Source organism: Zootoca vivipara, chromosome 16 (assembly GCF_965207765.1).
Source record: "Zootoca vivipara chromosome 16, rZooViv2.hap1.1, whole genome shotgun sequence".
In the NCBI taxonomy this organism is placed as follows: Eukaryota; Metazoa; Chordata; class Lepidosauria; order Squamata; family Lacertidae; genus Zootoca; species Zootoca vivipara.
Genome location: NC_142599.1, coordinates 14651602 through 14671069, shown reverse-complemented (window position 1 = coordinate 14671069; position 19468 = coordinate 14651602). Strand labels below are relative to the sequence as shown.

General features: G+C 44.0%; 2 protein-coding genes across 39 annotated transcripts in view; both read left to right on the top strand.

Moving 5' to 3' along the window:
• LOC118075809 (immunoglobulin lambda-1 light chain-like) overlaps positions 1–19468 on the top strand; it is a 380578-nt gene that overhangs the window by 293652 nt on the left and 67458 nt on the right. The window lies entirely within an intron of this gene.
• LOC118078681 (immunoglobulin lambda-1 light chain) overlaps positions 1–19468 on the top strand; it is a 187655-nt gene that overhangs the window by 109728 nt on the left and 58459 nt on the right. The window contains exons 1-2 of one of the 37 annotated variants that reach the window (XM_088659112.1): positions 7848–7919; positions 8061–8378. The exons of 35 other annotated variants lie outside the window; for them this stretch is intronic. In XM_088659112.1, the coding sequence (XP_088515238.1) occupies positions 7877–7919; positions 8061–8378 (361 nt within the window). In that variant the 5' untranslated portion in view covers positions 7848–7876. Of the gene's footprint in view, positions 1–7847; positions 7920–8060; positions 8379–14123; positions 14192–14279; positions 14598–19468 lie in introns of those variants that run through there. One more of the 37 variants, XM_088659111.1, reaches the window with a different exon arrangement.

Sequence of the window (19468 nt, the reverse complement as noted above, 5' to 3'; positions counted from 1 at the left end):
TATCAGCAAAAAGAAGGAGAGAGCCCCAAGTTCCTTTTATGGCGGAACATAAATGATGACAAGACAGAGTTTGGCCCGGAGTTCTCCAGCCGCTTCTCTCCTTCCAATGATGCCCCTAAGAAAGTGGCCTTTGTAACCATCACCAAAGTACAGGCAGGGGACGAGGCAGTTTATTACTGTGCTGCGTTCCACACTGCAAGCAAGTCGTTTCACTGTGATGCAGCTAGCGGAGGAACTGAAACAAAAACTCTTCATCCTCAAGCTCCTCAGGCTTCATTGCAGGCTGTGCCAAGCTCATTTGAGCCTCCAACTTTAACTCTGCACAGTGGTTTGTGATTGCAAAGTTCTCCAGTTGTTCTGAGCCTCCACATTTCTTGGGCCACAGCTAAGCTGCCTGGAGCTGATGGAAGTGTCATGGCATCCCACTCAATATTGATCCAGAGGAGATTCCAATGTATAGTTAGCAGAGTAACAACGTAAACACATTGCAGGATTCCCCCCAAAATAGACCAGAGGCAATTGATATTTCATCCAGCAGAGCTTTACTACTACTGAAGGCAAATGAACATAAAGGCCACACATCCAATACATTCAGGATTGGCCCTGTCCATAAGAAATCCAGTTGCAGCAGACTTAACTTAAACTTACAATAACTTATAATAAGACTAAAACCTTAAGACTAAGCAGAAAGAGGGGGAAGGAAGTCACGTTTTGAAATGTCAAAATGATTATAACATTATTGAAATGTATAAAATAAAAAATCAGAAATAAAACAATTAAGATGAGAATAAAGAAATAAAAGGGCAACAGTGTGCTCCTGTTTTTGCCAAGGGCGCTCAAAGTGTTAATGGCATTTGAAAAGGGGAAGGAGACAAAGAGTTATCAGTTTATTTACTTGCAGTGTCTTTTATCTGTCGGCACTGCCCAGTTGAATTGTAAGAGAGAGGAAATAAGATGAATGCAGTTATAGGTTCAGGCACCAGAGGGAGCTCCGTTCCATACTACATACTGCTCTGCATCAAGTACGACAAGGGTGACATTCTGCCTCACATGATTGTCAACTGCCTATGGCTGGCAGACTGGGAAATCGTGACACCTGCATCCTTCTGATGTAAATCATTGGGGTTTGGCTTTTGCTGCCTAACTCCCCACGACACTCTGAGTCCCCTAATTCCATGATCTGTCAGAGAAGGATGGATGGAGACTGGATCCAGTGGAAGGCGAGGCAGATATTAATTTTCCTGTTGCAACAGAGTTCCCTCCACTTCCTCCAAGGAGGGGGAGACCCTGAACAAAAGTGTGCAGGAACCTTTAAAGACTTTTGACATTGCCCAAGACTCCCCCAAATCATCATACATACATCATATGAGGCTGATCTACAGCAGAAATTGTGTCTGCCAGGATACCTGAGAATCGTGTGGTAGTTTGCTTGTTTTTTATTGGGTTTTAAAACAAGAATGTTATACAAATAAGTATACCAAGTATTCTCATGTATATCACAAAAAATAGCATAATAAATGTGGGAAAATATCTACTACATATGTTTCACAAACACACCCCCCCCACACACACACACACTAAGTAGAATAATAGACTTGTGTGATAGTTAATAGCTCAGTTCCTGAATCCAGGTCACAGGCTCACTCTATTCATACACAACTATGCCCTTAAGACAGGATTTGTAAGGGAAAAGACAACGGGAAGGCTTTCCCCATTTGCCTCCCTTGCTGCAGAGGAATATTTGAGGTCATTGGGAGAATCAAAATGGCTTCCAGATTGCTCTCCAATACTATTTCTGACACATGATTTATATATTTAGATATAGTGCATTTATGATTATTTGTTCTATATTTGAAACCTTAAAATTCTTCTAACACTTCCAATCGTGCCATGTGTATGGAAAGAGGCATGAGAAAATATAGTACTTTTGACATTGCCCAACCACCTTAGCCCATGACTCCCATAGCTGCCAAGTTTTCCCTTTTCTCGCGAGGAAGCCTATTCAGCATAAGGGAAAATCCCTTAAAAAAAGGGATAACTTGGCAGCTATGATGACTCCCCAAAATCATCATACATACATCATAGGAGGCGGATCTACAGCAGAAATCCTGTCTGCCAGAATACCTGGGAATCGTGTGGTGGTTTGCTTGTTTTTTAGTGGGTTTTATAAACAAGAATGTTATACAAATAAGTATACCAAGTTTTCTCATGTATATCACAGAAAAGCATAATAAATGTGGGAAAATATCTACAACATATGTTTCACAAACTCCCCCCCCCCCACACACACACTAAGTAGAATAATAGACTTGTGTGATAGTTAATAGCTCAGTTCCTGAATCCAGGTCACAGGCTCACTCTATTCATACACAACTATGCCCTTAAGACAGGGTTTGTAAGGGAAAAGACAACGGGAAGGCTTTCCCCATTTGCCTCCCTTACTGCAGAGGAATGTATGAGGCTATTGGGAGAGTCCTGTCGAGCGAGCGTTGTGTCTGACGTGAGTTGATGCAATGTTGGAACTTGCTGAATTTATCAAGTGATGACCACACATGTTTCAGTTGACTCTTTGATGCATAATGCAAAAACAGGTGTTGTAAGGGTAGATCCAGAGTCCCACTGGACCAGACCGAAGACCCATCGAGTCCAGCAGTGTTCTCACAGTGGCCAAGAAGATGCCCCAAGCAGGACTTTGTACAAATGAAATAGGCTTACCTCCTGTAGTCAAAGACTGTTGGTCCCTCCCTAGCCAAATTGGGGAGGTGCATTTGCATACAGGCTCTGGCAAGGGCTTTAAGATCAAAGAAGAGGAATAGGGCCAACTGATACCTGTTTTTCCTGAGGGAAAGCACATTGCTTTGGATTTACTGCCATGATGGTCCCAATTCTACTCCTACTCCTCATTTGCTGCTCAGGTGAAGACAACATGCTTCTGTGTCCTCCATCCCTGACCGATGGTCTCTCCCCTTGCTCTTTGTCCCTCTCAATCTACCGTGAAGTAAATGAAACTCCACATTTCGATCCATTTTTATTCTCCTTCCCTGTCTCTTGCAGGAGCTCTGTCTCAGGTCACTCTGACTCAACCAGCTTCAGTGTCAGCCTCTCCGGCCAGTACAGTTCAACTCAACTGCACGGTCAGTTCCCGGTTTGGAGGTTTTTTCTGGTATCAGCAAAAAGAAGGAGAGAGCCCCAAATTTCTTTTGAGGCGGAACATAAACGACAACAAGACAGATTTTGGCCCGGAGTTCTCCAGCCGCTTCTCTCCTTCCAATGATGCCCCGAAGAAAGTGGCCTTTGTAACCATCACCAACGTGCAGGCAGGGGACGAAGCAGTTTATTACTGTGCTGCTTACCATGGCAATAGCAACTCGTTTCACTGTGATGCAGCTAGCAGAGGAACTGAAACAAAAAGTCTTCATCCTCAAGCTCCTCAGGCTTCATTGCAGGCTGTGCCAAGCTCATTTGAGCCTCCAACTTTAACTCTCCCCAGACTGCACAGTGGTTTGTGACTGCAAAGTTCTCCAGTTGTTCTGAGCCTCCACATTTCTTGGGCCACAGCTAAGCAGCCTGGGGCTGATGGAAGTGTCATGGAATCCTACTCAGTATTGATCTAATGGAGATTCCAATGTATAGTTAGCAGAGTAACAACGTATACACATTGCAGGATTCCCAAAAAATAGACCAGAGGCAATTGAATTTCATCCAGCAGAGCTCGACTGCTACGGAAGGCAAACGAGCATAAAGGCCACAAATCCAATACATTCAGGATTGGCCCTGTCCATAAGAAATCCAGTTGCAGCAGACTTAACTTAAACTTACAATAAGTTATAATAAGACTAAAACCTTAACACTAAGCAGAAAGAGGGGGAAGGAAGTCACGTTTTGAAATGTTAAAATGATTATAACATTATTGAAATGTATGAAATCAAAAATCAGAAATAAAACAATTAAGAGGAGAATAAAGAAATAAAAGGGCAACAGTGTGCTCCTGTTTTTGCCAAGAACGCTCAAAGTCTTAATGTAATTTGAAAAGGGGAGGGAGACAAAGAGTTATCAGTTTATTTACATGCAGTGTCTTTTATCTGTCTGCACTGCCCAGATGAATTGTAAGAGAGAGGAAATAAGATGAATGCAGTTATAGGTTCAGGCACCAGAGGGAGCTCCCTTCCATACTACTGCTCTGCACCAAGTATGACAAAGGTGACATTCTGCCTCACTTGATTGTCAACTGTCTATGGCTGGCAGACTGTGAAATCATGACACCTGCATCCTTCTGGTGGGGTTTGGCTTTTGCTGCCCAACTCCCCATGGCACTCTGAGTCCCCTAAGTCCATGATTGGTCAGAGAAGGATGGATGGAGACTGGATCTAGGGGAAGGCAAGGCAGATATTAATTTTCCTGTTGCAACAGAGTTCCCTCCACTTCCTCCAAGGAGGGAGAGACCCCGAACAAAAGTGTGCAGGAACCTTTAAAGACTTTTGACATTGCCCAAGTCTCCCCAAAATCATCATACATACATCATAGGAGGCGGATCTACAGCAGAAATCCTGTCTGCCAGGATACCTGAGAATCGTGTGGTGGTTTGCTTGTTTTTAGTGGGTTTTATAAACAAGAATGTTATACAAATAAGTATACCAAATTTTCTCATGTATATCACAAAAATAGCATAATGAATGTGGGAAAATACCTACAACATATGTTTCACAAACACCCCCCCCCACACACACACTAAGTAGAATAATAGACTTGTGTGACAGTTAATAGTTCAGTTCCTGAATCCAGGTCACAGGCTCACTCTATTCATACACAACTATGCCCTTAGGACAGGATTTGTAAGGGAAAAGACAATGGGAAGGCTTTCCCCATTTGCCTCCCTTGCTGCAGAGGAATATTTGAGGTCATTGGGAGAATCAAAATGGCTTCCAGATTGCTCTCCAGTTCTATTTCTGACACATGATTTATATATTTAGATATAGTGCATTTATGAATATTTATTCTATATTTGAGACCTTAAAATTCTTCTAACACTTCCAATCACGCCATGTGGATGGAAAGAGGCATGAGAAAATATAGCACCAAGAAACGTGGATCAGAGAAACGTCTTCTGATAATCACTCCTGCACGGGATTTTGACCTGGCAACTCTATTTTAACAAAATCCCATGGAGGTTTGGGAAATGAGCATGAAACCTCTTTTTGTACAGGAACGTTTCCACCACAGTTGTTTTCGTGTTGCTTTGAAGTAAGTCAACAAGCAGGTTGTAATTCCAGAGTCCCTCCCTAGCCAAATTGGGGAGGTGCATTTGCATACAGGCTCTGGCAAGGGCTTTAAGATCAAAGGAGGGGAATAGGGCCAACAGATACCTGCTTTTCAGGGGAAAAGCACATTGCTTTGGATTTACTGCCATGATGGTCCCAATTCTACTACTCCTCCTCATTTGCTGCTCAGGTGAAGACAACATGCTTCTGTCTTTCCTCCATCCCTGACCAATGGTCTCTCCACTTGCTCTTTGACCCTCTCAATCTACCTTGAAGTAAATGAAACACCACATTTTGATCCATTTTTATTCTCCTTCCCTGTCTCTTGCAGGAGCTCTGTCTCAGTTCACTCTGACTCAACCAGCTTCAGTGTCAGCCTCTCCGGCCGGTACCGTTCAAATCTCTTGCACAATCAGCAGTGGCTTCAGCTTTGGATTTTTTTACTGGTATCAGCAAAAGGAAGGAGAGAGCCCCAAATTCCTTTTGGAGCGGAACATAAACGGCGACAAGACAGAGTTTGGCCCGGAGTTCTCCAGCCGCTTCTCTGCTTCCAATGATGCCCCTAAGAAAGTGGCCTTTGTAACCATCACCAACGTGCAGGCAGGGGACGAAGCTGTTTATTACTGTGCTGCTTACCATGGCAATAGCAACTCGTTTCACTGTGATGCAGCTAGCAGAGGAACTGAAACAAAAACTCTTCATCCTCAAGCTCCTCAGGTTTCATTGCAGGCTGTGCCAAGCTCATTTGAGACTCCAACTTCAACTCTCCCCAGACTGCACAGTCCTTTGTGACTGCAAAGTTCTCCAGTTGTTCTGAGACTCCACATTTCTTGGGCCAAAGCTAAGCAGCCTGGGAGTGATGGAAGTGTCAGGGAATCCTACTCAGTATTGATCTAGTGGAGATTCCAATGCATAGTTAGCAGAGTAACAACGTAAACACATTGCAGGATTCCCAAAAAAATAGACCAGAGGCAATTGATATTTCATCCAGCAGAGCTCTACTGCTACGGAAGGCAAATGAGCATAAAGGTCACAAATCCATTATGTTTAGGATTGGCCCTCTCCGAAATCCAGTTGCAGCAGACTTAGCTTAAACTTACAATAACTTATAATAAGACTAAGACCTTAACACTAAGCAAAAAGAGGGGGAAGGAAGTCACGTTTTGAAATGTTAAAATGTTTATAACTTTATTGAAATATATGAAATCAAAAATCAAAAATAAAACAATTAAGAGGAGAATATATAAATAAAAGGGCAACAGTGTGCTCCTGTTTTTGCCAAGGGCTCTCAAAGTCTTAATGGCATTTGAAAAGGGGAAGGAGACAAAGAGTTATCAGTTTATTTACTTGCAGTGTCTTTTATCTGTCGGCACTGCCCAGATGAATTGTAAGAGAGAGGAAATAAGATGAATGCAGTTATAGGTTCAGGCACCAGAGGGAGCTCCCTTCCATACTACATACTGCTCTGCACCAAGTAGGACAAGGGTGATATTCTGCCTCACATGATTGTCAACTGCCTATGGCTGGCAGACTGGGAAATCGTAACACCTGCATCCTTCTGATGTAAATCATTGGGGTTTGGCTTTTGCTGCCTAACTCCCCACGACACTCTGAGTCCCCTAATTCCATGATCTGTCAGAGAAGGATGGATGGAGACCGGATCCAGTGGAAGGCGAGGCAGATATTAATTTTCCTGTTGCAACAGAGTTCCCTCCACTTCCTCCAAGGAGGGGGAGACCCTGAACAAAAGTGTGCAGGAACCTTTAAAGACTTTTGACATTGCCCAAGACTCCCCCAAATCATCATACATACATCATATGAGGCTGATCTACAGCAGAAATTGTGTCTGCCAGGATACCTGAGAATCGTGTGGTAGTTTGCTTGTTTTTTATTGGGTTTTAAAACAAGAATGTTATACAAATAAGTATACCAGGTTTTCTCATGTATATCACAAAAATAGCATAATAAATGTGGGAAAATATCTACTACATATGTTTCACAAACACACACACCCCAAACACACACACACTAAGTAGAATAATAGACTTGTGTGACAGTTAATAGTTTAGTTCCTGAATCCAGGTCACAGGCTCACTCTATTCATACACAACTATGCCCTTAAGACAGGATGTGTAAGAAAAAAGACAACGGGAAGGCTTTCCCCATTTGCCTCCCTTACTGCAGAGGAATATATGAGGCTATTGGGAAAGTCCTGTCGACCGAGCGTTGTGTCTGAAGTGAAGTGAGTTGATGCGATGTTGGAACTTGCTGAATTTATCAAGTGATGACCACACATGTTTCAGTTGACTCTTTGATGCATAATGCAAAAACAGGTGTTGTAAGGGTAGATAAGGAGAGTCCCACTGGACCAGACCAAAGACCCATCGAGTCCAGCTTCATGTTCTCACAGTGGCCAAGAAGATGCCCCAAGCAGGACTTTGTACAGGTGAAATAGGCTTAACTCCTGTAGTCAAAGACTGTTGGTCCCTCCCTAGCCAAATTGGGGAGGTGCATTTGCATACAGGCTCTGGCAAGGGCTTTAAGAGCAAAGAAGGGGAATAGGGCCAACTGATACCTGTGTTTCCGGAGGAAAAGCACCTCGCTTTGGATTTACTGCCATGATGGCCCCAATTCTACTCCTACTCCTCATTTGCTGCTCAGGTGAAGACAACATGCTTCTGTCTGTCCTCCATCCCTGACCGATGGTCTCTCCACTTGCTCTTTGTCCCTCTCAATCTACCTTGAAGTAAAAGAAACTCCACATTTTGATCCATTTTTATTCTCCTTCCCTGTCTCTTGCAGGAGCTCTGTCTCAGGTCACTCTGACTCAACCAGCTTCAGTGTCAGCCTCTCCGGCCAGTACAGTTCAACTCAACTGCACGGTCAGTTCCCGGTTTGGAGGTTTTTTCTGGTATCAGCAAAAAGAAGGAGAGAGCCCCAAATTTCTTTTGAGGCGGAACATAAATGACGACAAGACAGATTTTGGCCCGGAGTTCTCCAGCCGCTTCTCTCCTTCCAATGATGCCCCGAAGAAAGTGGCCTTTGTAACCATCACCAAAGTACAGGCAGGAGACGAAGCAGTTTATTACTGTGCTGCATTCCACACTGCAAGCAACTCGTTTTACTGTGATACAGCTAGCGGAGGAACTGAAACGAAAACTCTTCATCCTCAAGCTCCTCAGGCTTCATTGCAGGCTGTGCCCGCCCCAGACTGCACAGTGGTTTGTGATTGCAAAGTTCTCCAGTTGTTCTGAGCCTCCACATTTCTTAGGCCACAGCTAAGCTGCCTGGGAGTGATGGAAGTGTCATGGAATCCTACTCAGTATTGATCTAGTGGAGATCCCAATGTATAGTTAGCAGAGTAACAACGCAAACACGTTGCAGGATTCCCCTAAAATAGACCAGAGGCAATTTCATCCAGCAGAGCTTGACTGCTACTGAAGGCAAATGAGCATAAAGGTCACAAATCCAATACGTTCAGGATTGGCCCTATCCATAAGAAATCCAGTTGCAGCAGACTTAACTTAAACTTGCAATAAGTTATAATAAGACTAAAGCCTTAACACTAAGCAGAAAGAGAGGGAAGGAAGTCATTTTTTGAAATGTTAAAATGATTATAAAAATATTGAAATGTATAAAATCAGAAATCAGAAATAAAATAATTAGGGGAATCAAGAAATAAAAGGGCAACAGTGTGCTCTTCTTTTTGCCAAGGACACATCCATACCTGGGATGTCATTGTCAGTAATTCGGCTGTCCCGGGGGCCAGTTGTCAGACTGGTCCCACAGGCCAAATATGTGATTGTGATGAACAACACACAAGTCAGTAAATAAGGCTAAACTGCTTTATTTGCATATAAACAAACTGGGAGCTCTACATATTGGCTCCCTCTCTCTGGCATAACAGCCAGTAAAGAGAAAGAACAAAGGAACAACAGTCCCACGTAAACATCCTGTCTACGTCACTTCCACTCTGTGGGAATGAAAACACATACAGTCATATGATACACAACAACCCTATGACTGCAGACGGGGAATGAATCCTAACAGTCATAGGCTAAGAAAATTAATTATTTGCCGCCAGGCATTAACTCTAAATGAATGAGGAAGAAGGATATTGCTGTTCGAAGGAAATGATTGGAATGTGGGGCTGGGTCACAGGTTCTGGAAGAGGCTTAAGAGAGGAGCAGAGCTGGAAAACCCAGTGTGCCTTAGGGAAGACTGCTGATTTGGATTCCCATCATGCTCTGGGCCTCCCTTCTCATCATCCTGTTCACCTATTGGTCAGGTGCTACAAAGGAAAAATGTATTTGCTAGTGTGTGCATACATTTGAACAATTAAATAGAAACTTCCTTTCTAATACGAAGCGTCCTTCTTTTTGCAGGTTCCTTACTGACGCAGCCTCGGTCAGTCTCTGTCTCTCTGTGGCAAAACGCCCACATCACCTGTTCAGGGGATGACGTTGCTGTTGTCTTTCAACAGTGGTTCCGACAAACCTGGGCAAACACCCAAGCTTATAATTTATGGTGGGAGTACCAGGCCCAGCGGGATCTCGGACCAGTTCTCTGGCGCCGTGTCTAGCCATAGTTCAGTGGTAGAGCATCTGCCTTGCATGCAGACAGCCCCAGGTTGAATCCTCAGCATCTCCAGTCCGTGCTGCTGGCAGTCAGTGCAGACATTATTGGGCTAGATGGAACAATGAGATAGACAGCTTAGTTCCTGTGTATATAGATAGACCTGTCCAAATCAATGAAAGCTTCCACTCCACTGCCACTCTATGCCTCCCCTCCCTAGTCCTCTTTGTTTGCTGTTTTATTTTGTTTCTCAGAAAAAAGGGTTTGTATTTAACTTTTTGCTTGTTGTTTTTCACATAATTTTTATTAATTTTTCTGTTTTACAATTTAGAATATTCATTTAAACAATCTTAAAATATCAGTCACTTCCCTTCTTCTCTTTCCGTGGTTCATTTTGCATAACATAAATCCCTGCATATTTTATATAAACTAGAACATTCAGTATTCCGTTATTACATCCATCAATGTTGAATTTACCTTAATGCTGCTTGTTTTCTGGTTTGTTTTGTTTTGTTTCTCAGGAAAAAATGGGTTTGTATTTAACTTTTGGGGGAAAGTGAAGCAATACCGTAATAACTTTTAGGAGAGTCAGGGGGTGGATCTACACTCATGGTTTTTAACGTTAAGGGAGTGTCAAGGAGTGTATTGACACATGATGTGACGTGTTTGTTTTTTAAAAGAAATGTTCTGTTGTATTTTGCTTCTCCAAGCAGGCCACTTGAAGGGTTAACCCAGACTCCCTGGTGACTGGCAGCAACATTCCGCTGGAGGAGGGACTGCCGAGGGTTTAAAATATGATGTGCAGCCATTAAGTGGCGGTTGGGTTTTTTTTTGTGGGGGAGCTTGGGTGGTTGTGGAGAAGGTAGACTTAGAGTAGATGAAGTAGTTGATAAGTATTCTGTTATTTGATTACCAAGAATGTTACCTGTGAAATTAAGTTTGTACCAATGATACCAGAAAGCAACCATTAAGATTCAAGCCAATAAATATCCATCTTTAAAGTGTCATACCAGTAATCGTCCATTTCATTTTCCAGCTAAGGTATCCAGGAACCCAGTTGGTGGGGAACTCTTTTAAACTGTCAAAACTGCCTTTTAGAGGAGGAAGGTTAGTTTGTGGCTGAGAGTGCACCAAGAAAAGGAGGGGGGCTAAAGGAGGAGACAGGTTCTGAATGATAATAAAGTTACCTCAGGAAGGAGGCTAGCTTTACAGTAAGGGAGTTTCTAGTGAAGTGGAAACCCTTATCTGAGTACACATAGGAACAGTCTGACTTATAGCCCCGAGTCTATATAGGTACCTGGCCATGTTTAGGCTGGAAGAGGACTCTCTTATTTTTGAAAACCCATGAGTGCTAGAGGGTTTAAAGAAAGGCTAGAGGGATAAGTGGGAGGTTTGATTTACCTGAGAAATCCCTGTCGGTGCTTTTAATAATTGAGAGGTCAAAGTTATAAGACGGAAAGTAAAGGACTTTCGTCGCACATGACATCTTACTTTTAACATTCATAATGCGGCATTAAAATGTGACACCAGAAGGAGCTGCAGAGCCACCAGCAGCAGGGAGACAGCATTTTGGTGAAAGAAACTAAAAGGCAAGTATGCCCTGAGATGTTTTCAAATAATATTCTAATAACATTAAAAGGTCAGTGTAGGTCCAACCGGGGAGACCTTGAGATGCCTTATCAATGACATGATCCGACTTGGGAACACGAGAGTCTGCCCAGTTTCACCCCATTTTACCCCATTATGGGGGTGCATCCAGAACAATGGGTGACACATCATTTCAATTTTAAGCCCTGTGTGAGATGGATTGTGTTTGCTCCCTTTTTGGTGCAACTGACGTCCAGCTGGACATGGGGCTTTTAGGCCGAGTAAGTTTTCAGACTATATATGTGTGTGCACCACTGGAAGTTCAGCAGATTAGCATAAGGGGCGGGGCATGGAAGTTGCCTATTTTAGGAAGTGGGTTGGAGCAGAAAGCAGGCAGGGCACGTTCTGAGCAACGGAGTCTGCATTTCCCAGACGTTGGAGAGCTTTTTTATCATGTTTGTGGCATCTCTCATTGTCCTCCTGGCAACATGGTGCACAGGTGAGCAAAGTAGGAAGGGCTACTTTTCAGACAGTGCCTCTAATACAGAACGGTTTCAGATAAACTAATTGTATTCTTCTCTCTCCAGTCTCCAGTGCCCAGCCTGTGCTGACTCAGGAATCCTCCATATCAGCATCCCCTGGACAGACGGTTAAACTCTCCTGTTCCATGAGCAGCGCAACAGTGACAAACTATTGGCAGTCTTGGTACCAGCAAAAGCCTGGCAGCCCTCCCAGGCTCCTGTACTATTACTATAGCAGTGCAAGCGCAGGCTCTGGAGATGTCAGCCGGTTCTCTGCTACCAAGGAGAGCTCCCAAAATACTTGGTATTTAACCATCAGCAACATCCAGGCAGTCGACGAGGCTGCTTTTTACTGTGCTGTGTGGTATCCCCCAGGTAGCAAGTTCCACAGTGATGCAGTCCTATGAGGAACTGAGACAAAAACATCTGACTGCAGATCAAAGGCACTTTCTGTCCAAACACCAGGCTTACAATGAGACTCTCTGCAGAATCAGAAGCTGGATGTCTGAGCATCATCTCTAAAGGAAACTTGTGGGTCCTTATTCTCTCTGTGTGTATGTATGTATGTGTGTATGTGTGTAGAGACACAGGTGGTGCTGTGGTCTAAACCACCAAGCCTCTTGGGCTTACCTATTGGGATGTTGGCAGTTCGAATCCGTGCGGGGGTGGTGAGCTCCCATTGCTCTGTCCCAGCTCCTGCCAACCTAGCAGTTCTAAGGCATAACACTGTAAGTAGGTAAATAGGTACTGCTGTGGCAGGAAGGTAAACGGTGTTTCCGTGCGCTCTGGCTTCCATCACAGTGTTCCATTGCGCCAGAAGTGGTTTAGTCATGCTGGCCACATGACCCAGAAAGCCTGAAAGTGAGATTAGTGCCACACCCCCAAGTCGAATTGGACTGGACTTAACTTTCCAGGGGTCCTTTAGCTTTACCTGTGTGTGTATGTGTGTGTGCACACGCGCGCACGCATGTGTCACAACATCTCTAACACTCATTTAGTGCTAATGACTCTCTGCCCCAGACCAAATGATCAAAAACAATGCCTTCATGCTCTTAGTCTGATGGACATTTGCTTCATAGCCTTCTGCTTCTCTTCATATAACAGTCGGAGGTGGGGAATCTGAAGCCTGGGGGTTGAATGTGCTCCTCTGGCCCTTTGAATCTGGCCCTCACGTCAAAAAAATTTAATAGGCCAATGAAAAGCAATTAAACATTAATAAAATTAAAACAGTGTGTTTGTGTGATCTTTTAAAACACAGATTATTACAGTAAAAACATCACAGCACTAGCCCAACACGTCAAAGAGTATTGAAGTTTTCTGACTTGCTGTTTGTTCTTCATGAGAAATTGGAAGAATACACCTTTTCTCCTTTCCTACATGCTTGAAAATTTCTCCTGCTACACTATAGCACCTTAAGGTGCACTGATTCATAACCTCACATCTCATCCCTTTTATTGTGGTATATCAGAGGTGCTTGGAATTATTTCTGGAAAGTGGGGAAAGGAAAAGGCGTCATTTTTTCTTTCTCTCCTCCGGAAACCTCCCTGGATGAAATGAATGGGAAGGTTTTGAATCATATGAATTATAGTAATCCCTAGTATGAAACATTAGTGACACTACCAAGCCATTTCCCTCAATTCCCCCAGCAACACAAACCAACCAACCAACAAATAAACAAACAAACCAACAAACACAAACTAGTTGGCACTCAGATCTCAGAGGTCTTTGATTCGCTGAGCTCAGGTCACCCTCCAGACTACTTTCTGAGATTCTCATTGTTGGTGTTTTTTATTATTTTATTATCCAAATTAGTATGGCAATTCTGGGCTGAGGGGTAACCAATTAGGAGAAATCATTGCCTTGATTTTGGATGGCCACAGTTCCCTTCCCAATCTGCAGACATGTGGGCCACTCAAATTCCACGTGAGAACAATTAATATGTCGTTTCACTTTGGATCATGAAGGAGATGGATTGAATCTGCTCCTGTTTCACTACAGTTGACACCCAGCTGAACGATAAGCTACACCGATTTTTTTACAATGCGTAGCATGAAGAGGTGGACCAATTAGAAGCCAGCAGATTTCCATAAGGGGCAGGGCATGGAAGTTGCCTACTTAAGTGGGATGGAATAAAAAGAAAGCAATGCAGGGCATATTCTGAGCAACAGAGTCTGCATTTCCCAGAAGTCTGAAAGCTTTTTATCATGCTTGGGGCATCTCTCATTGTCCTCCTGGCAACATGGTGCACAGGTGAGCAGAGTAGGAAGGACTACTTTTCAGACAGTACCTTAAACACAGAATGGTCTCAGAGAAACTAACGGTCTTCTTCTTTCCCCAGTCTCCAGTGCCCAGCCTGTGGTGACTCAGGAGCCTTCTATGTCAGCCTCTCCTGGACAGACAGTTAAACTCTCTTGTTCCATGAGCAGTGCAACAGTGACAAGCTATTACCAGTCTTGGTACCAGCAAAATCCTGGCAGCCCTCCCCGGTTCCTGTATTATTACTATAGCAGTGCAGGCTCAGGTTCTGGGGACCTCAGTCGGTTCTCCGCTACCAAGGAGAGCTCCCAAAACACCTGGTATTTAACCATCAGCAACCTTCAGGCAGGAGATGAGGCTCATTATTACTGTGCTGTGTGGTATCCCCCAGGTAGCAAGTTCCACAGTGAAGCAGTCCTACGAGGAACTGAGACAAAAGCCTCTGACTGCTGATCAAAGGCACTTTCTGTCTGAACACTAGGCTTACAATGAGACACTCTGCAGAATGGGAGCCAGGTATGCTGAGCCTTTTTTAAAAATAATAATAATTGTTATTCAGTTTTTATAAAACACATACATACAAAAACAAGACAACAAAAACATACAATATCACACCAAACACTTCAACTCAATAACAACACTACACTTATAATATTTAACTTCAATTTCCTAATCATTGTCTTATGGAATTCCCCTCCCCTCCCTTCTGATTTCCAATGTATTCTCCTCTTTAGCAATTTTCCTTCCTCCTAATTCTTTAATCCTTTTCATTTTCCTAACCTTTACTTTAAAATCCTACCCCTCCCAGACACCCCTCTGCCACAGGGGAAATCCAGGATGGGGCAGAACAACAACAACAAATCTTTATTACAATCGAACCCCCCATCCCAACACCCTCCCCTTAGGTATGCTGAGCCTTGTCTCCAAACTTAAGCTTGTGTGCCATAATCATCTGCCTCCACCAAGCCCTCCAGCAATTTTATGATGAAAATAGCGACCTCCTATTCCATAATACCTCGCTCATCTAACTGGGTTGCCCCAGACACTCTGGGTAGCTTCCAGCATATGCAACAGTGCAAAAGTGACCAGCTATGGACAAGCCTGGTACCAACAAACACCTGGCAGCCCTTCCAGGTTCCTGTATTATTCCTATACCAGGGCTGTCGCAGGCTCTGGGGACCTTACTTCCCTGCTTCCATCCCCAAATATTTGATATTTAGCCATCTGCATCATCCAGGCAGCAGATGAGGCTGATTATTACTGTACAGTGGTGCCTCGCAAGACGAATTTAATTCGTTCCGTGAATCAATTCGTTTTGCGGAAAATTCGTCTTGCGAATCGCAGTTTCCCATAGGAATGCATTGAAATTTCTTTTTTTGCCCATAGGAATGCATTAATTAAATTTCAGTGCATTCCTATGGGAAACCACGATTTGCAAGACGAATTTTCCGCAAAACGAATTCATCTTGCAAGTCACCATCAGATCACAAGATGCATCCGTCTTGCGAAAAATCCGTCTTGAAGGGCATTCGTCTTGCGAGGTACCACTGTAATGTGTGGCATCCCCCAAGTGCAACATGATGCAGTCCTAAGAGGAACTGAGATAAAAACTTTTGGTACGCTGTCTCTCTCTCTAAGTACAGTGGTACCTCGGGTTACAGATGCTTCAGGTTAAGACGCTTCAGGTTACAGACTCCACTAACCCGGAAGTAGTACCTCGGGTTAAGAACTTTATCTCAGGATGAGGACAGAAATAGCGCGGTGACAACGGGAGGCCCCATTAGCTAAAGTGGTACCTCAGGTTAAGAACAGTTTCAGGTTAAGAACGGACCTCCGGAACGATTTAAGTTCTTAACCAGAGGTACCACTGTAGTATTAGAGGCCACCACAATCTCTGCCGAGTGGATGCACAAGATTCCAGAGGTTCCAGGCCCTTACCTCTCTTGCCCTGATCTGACCACAGTGATCCATGCGACTGTCACCTCCAGGCTTGATTATTGTAACTCGCTCTACGCGGGGCTGCCCTTGAAGCTGACCCAGAAACTCCAGCGGGTGCAGAATGCCGCGGCGAGACTCCTTATGGGGTTCTTGCCGCAGGATCACATTCATCCAGTGCTTTACCAGTTGCACTGGCTCCTGGTGGAGTACAGGATCAGGTTTAAGGTGCTAGTTTTGACCTTTAAAGCCCTATGCGGCTTGGGACCCTTGTACCTACGGGACCGCCTCTCCTGGTATGCCCCGCGGAGGACCTTAAGGTCCACAAACAACAATATTCTGGAGATCCTGAGCCATAAGGTGGCTAGATTGGCCTCATCTAGGGACAAGGTCTTTTCAGTATTGGCACCAACTTGGTGGAACGCTCTTTCACAGGAGACCAGGGCCCTGCGGGATTTGTCATCTTTCCGCAGGGACTGCAAGACAGAGCTGTTCCGCCTGGCCTTTGGGTTGGATTCAGGCTGACCCCTGTGTTTTCCTCCCTCATGGTTTGGATTTATGGGCTACTTAAAATGAGGCTGCATTTTAAATTTTAATATTGTATTTTAATTAATTGTTTTGTTTTCTTTTTATTGGTGTTAGCTGCCCTGATCCTGGTTTTGACTGGGGAGGGCGGGGTATAAATAAAAATTTATTTTTATTATTATTATTATTATTATTATTATTATTATTATTATTACTACTACTACTACCTGGGTGTAGCAGATCCCACCTCTAGTCACCAATGAATATGTAGCAGATCCCAACACTTATCACCAATGAGTAATGCGGCGGACTGATCCTGCTACCTGCCCCCTATTAAACATAGTGCACACATCTCACTGTACACCGATTGATATGAAGTTTGACCAAATTTACACAAGTGGGGGGCTTGTGTGAAGGAAAACTTAATGAGTTAAAATATCAAGCGGAGGTTGAACAAACAAGAAAAAAATTATTAAGCAAAAAGGAGTTTGGGGAACAAAGCAGGTCAGGAAATGCGTTCTTTCTTGTAGAAGTTAACTTATTTACTTACTTCAGTTATGGTCAAATAGATTGGCGCCCTCACATTGCAGAATGCGACAGGGCCCCTAGAGGGCTGCCTTGCTCTAAAAATACTGGAACTAATGAAATCAGTTTTGTGCAGGAGACTGGGGAAGGGTATCCGTGTATAAGATATTGTATTGCATTTCTCAACCAGATTCATGATGACACATTAATACGTTGCAAGCTACATCTCTCATGCGCACCATCCTGGCATTCAGAGTGCCGTTTCCCTTACGTTCTCCTGAACACACCTCAAAGATAGGATGATGTAGAAGCCACAAAGGGAGCTTGCAAGTACGGCTGGAGGAACACACTGTGCCACTCCTATGCATAGGGGCAGCCTTGGTGGCCAATCAACAGGGATTGAATTTGCATAAAGGGAGCATTCAGTGGCTTCGATGAACTTTAAGAGGAAGCTGCCCGGGGTCACTCTTAGGAAGGAGAGTTCATCACCCATGTCCACCATGGCCATGTCTCCTTCTCATCTTCTCATCCTGGTCTTCGCTTATTACTCAGGTACTGAGATGGGTACCTCCCCAATTTTAGATCCCTTTTTCCTATTCTACAAAATAGGCATTGCCATTCCATTGGACATCTCTTGATCTCGGTTTTGGGAGCCCCAGGTCATTTGAGCTGATTTGAGTGGAGGCGCTGATGGACCCATGACTTTGCCTTGAGCTGGGATATACGTGTAGAGAAGATGCTCATTTGGGCCTATAGTGTCCCAGGCGACCATCTCTGCATGCATCCCCACTCAAGCCAAGGTCATTCCATCCACCAACCTTACAATTATTTTTTCCCCTTTCCAGGTTCTGCGGCCCAGTACGTTCTTAATCAGCCACCGTCAGCCTCTGTAGCTCTAGGACAAACTGCATAATTCACGTGTTCAGGAGAAAGGGTTGATAAGCACTACGTTTATTGGTACCAGCAAAAACCTGGTGGCATCCCCAAGGTAGTTATATATAAGGACAAGGAAAGACCTGCTGGGATTCCAGAACGATTTTCTGGTCGCAGCACCGGAAAAACAGTCACCTTAATGATCGCTGATGTTCAACAGCAAGATGAAGCTGATTATTACTGTGAAGGATGGGATAACGTTACTGCGTCTCGGCACAGTGGTGTGTTCAGAGGGGGAAGTAAGACGCAAACCTTTGGTCCTCAAAGGGAGTTGCAGCTGCCACATCTTACCGGGTCTCAGGTGGCTGAAGATGCTTCCTGTTTGCTTCCTGGAAACTTTCTCCACTCGTTGAGGTGCAGCTGGGCATTTCTGCTCCATTGGCAAAACGAATTGACTCGCGGAACGAATTAAATTCGTCTTGCGAGGCACCACTGTATTCGGTGTGAATGAGATGGCAATGCTCCTGGACTAAAATTGTCTATCAAAAACTTCACTCTTGTGGCTTATCACCCCAACAGCTACTCACTTTGGGTTTTACTAAAGCAAACAGTCTAATTTGTCAGCACCTAAATCAGGCAGAGGCAAAATCCTTGACCACTGGTCCTGTTAGCTAGGGATGATGGGAATTGTAGTCCCAAACATCTGGAGGGCCGGAGTTTGCCTATGCCTGACCTAAATGATAATGAGCGTCAGAACAACTTGGCCACAATAAGGAAATTTTGCCCATGGTATGACTATTTTCCACCTTCCATTTTGACTTTCTGGCACCCTATCTGCATAACCTAGCAATTCTAAAACATAGACACGCTTTTACCCTCGCATGATTGCATGTATTGCCCTTGGCTGTACTTGAGGGATGATTCTAACAGATTCCACACAAAAAAAAACTTATGTACCTGTGGGGATGGCAGTACCGAATCGGTGACGCACGTCCTTCTGACTTGAACTCTTCATAAAGACTTGAGGAATGGCATTATCACCCCTCTTTTATTATCCATTCCGGGTCGCCCAGCCACTGCCACAGTGTCCTTTCTCTTGGCAGATCAAGATGAAGAGGTGACAGCAAAGGTTGCAAGGTTTTTAGCTGGGGCAATCAGAATAAGGTCCATTACTTCACTATTGATTCAAAACCCTAAAATGCATTTTATATGATCGACTTCTTATTTGTATTCCCATTCTTTGTATATCGTATTGTTGTTTTATTGCTATGGCCGATGGCTGGCGCAAATAAAGATTCATTCATTCAGATGGCAATGTTCTAGTCTAAAGTGCATATCTGAGCGAAAATGGTGCACAGAAATGCGCAACACTCCTTGCTTTGCAGAAAATGCACATTTCAGACAAAATTGCAT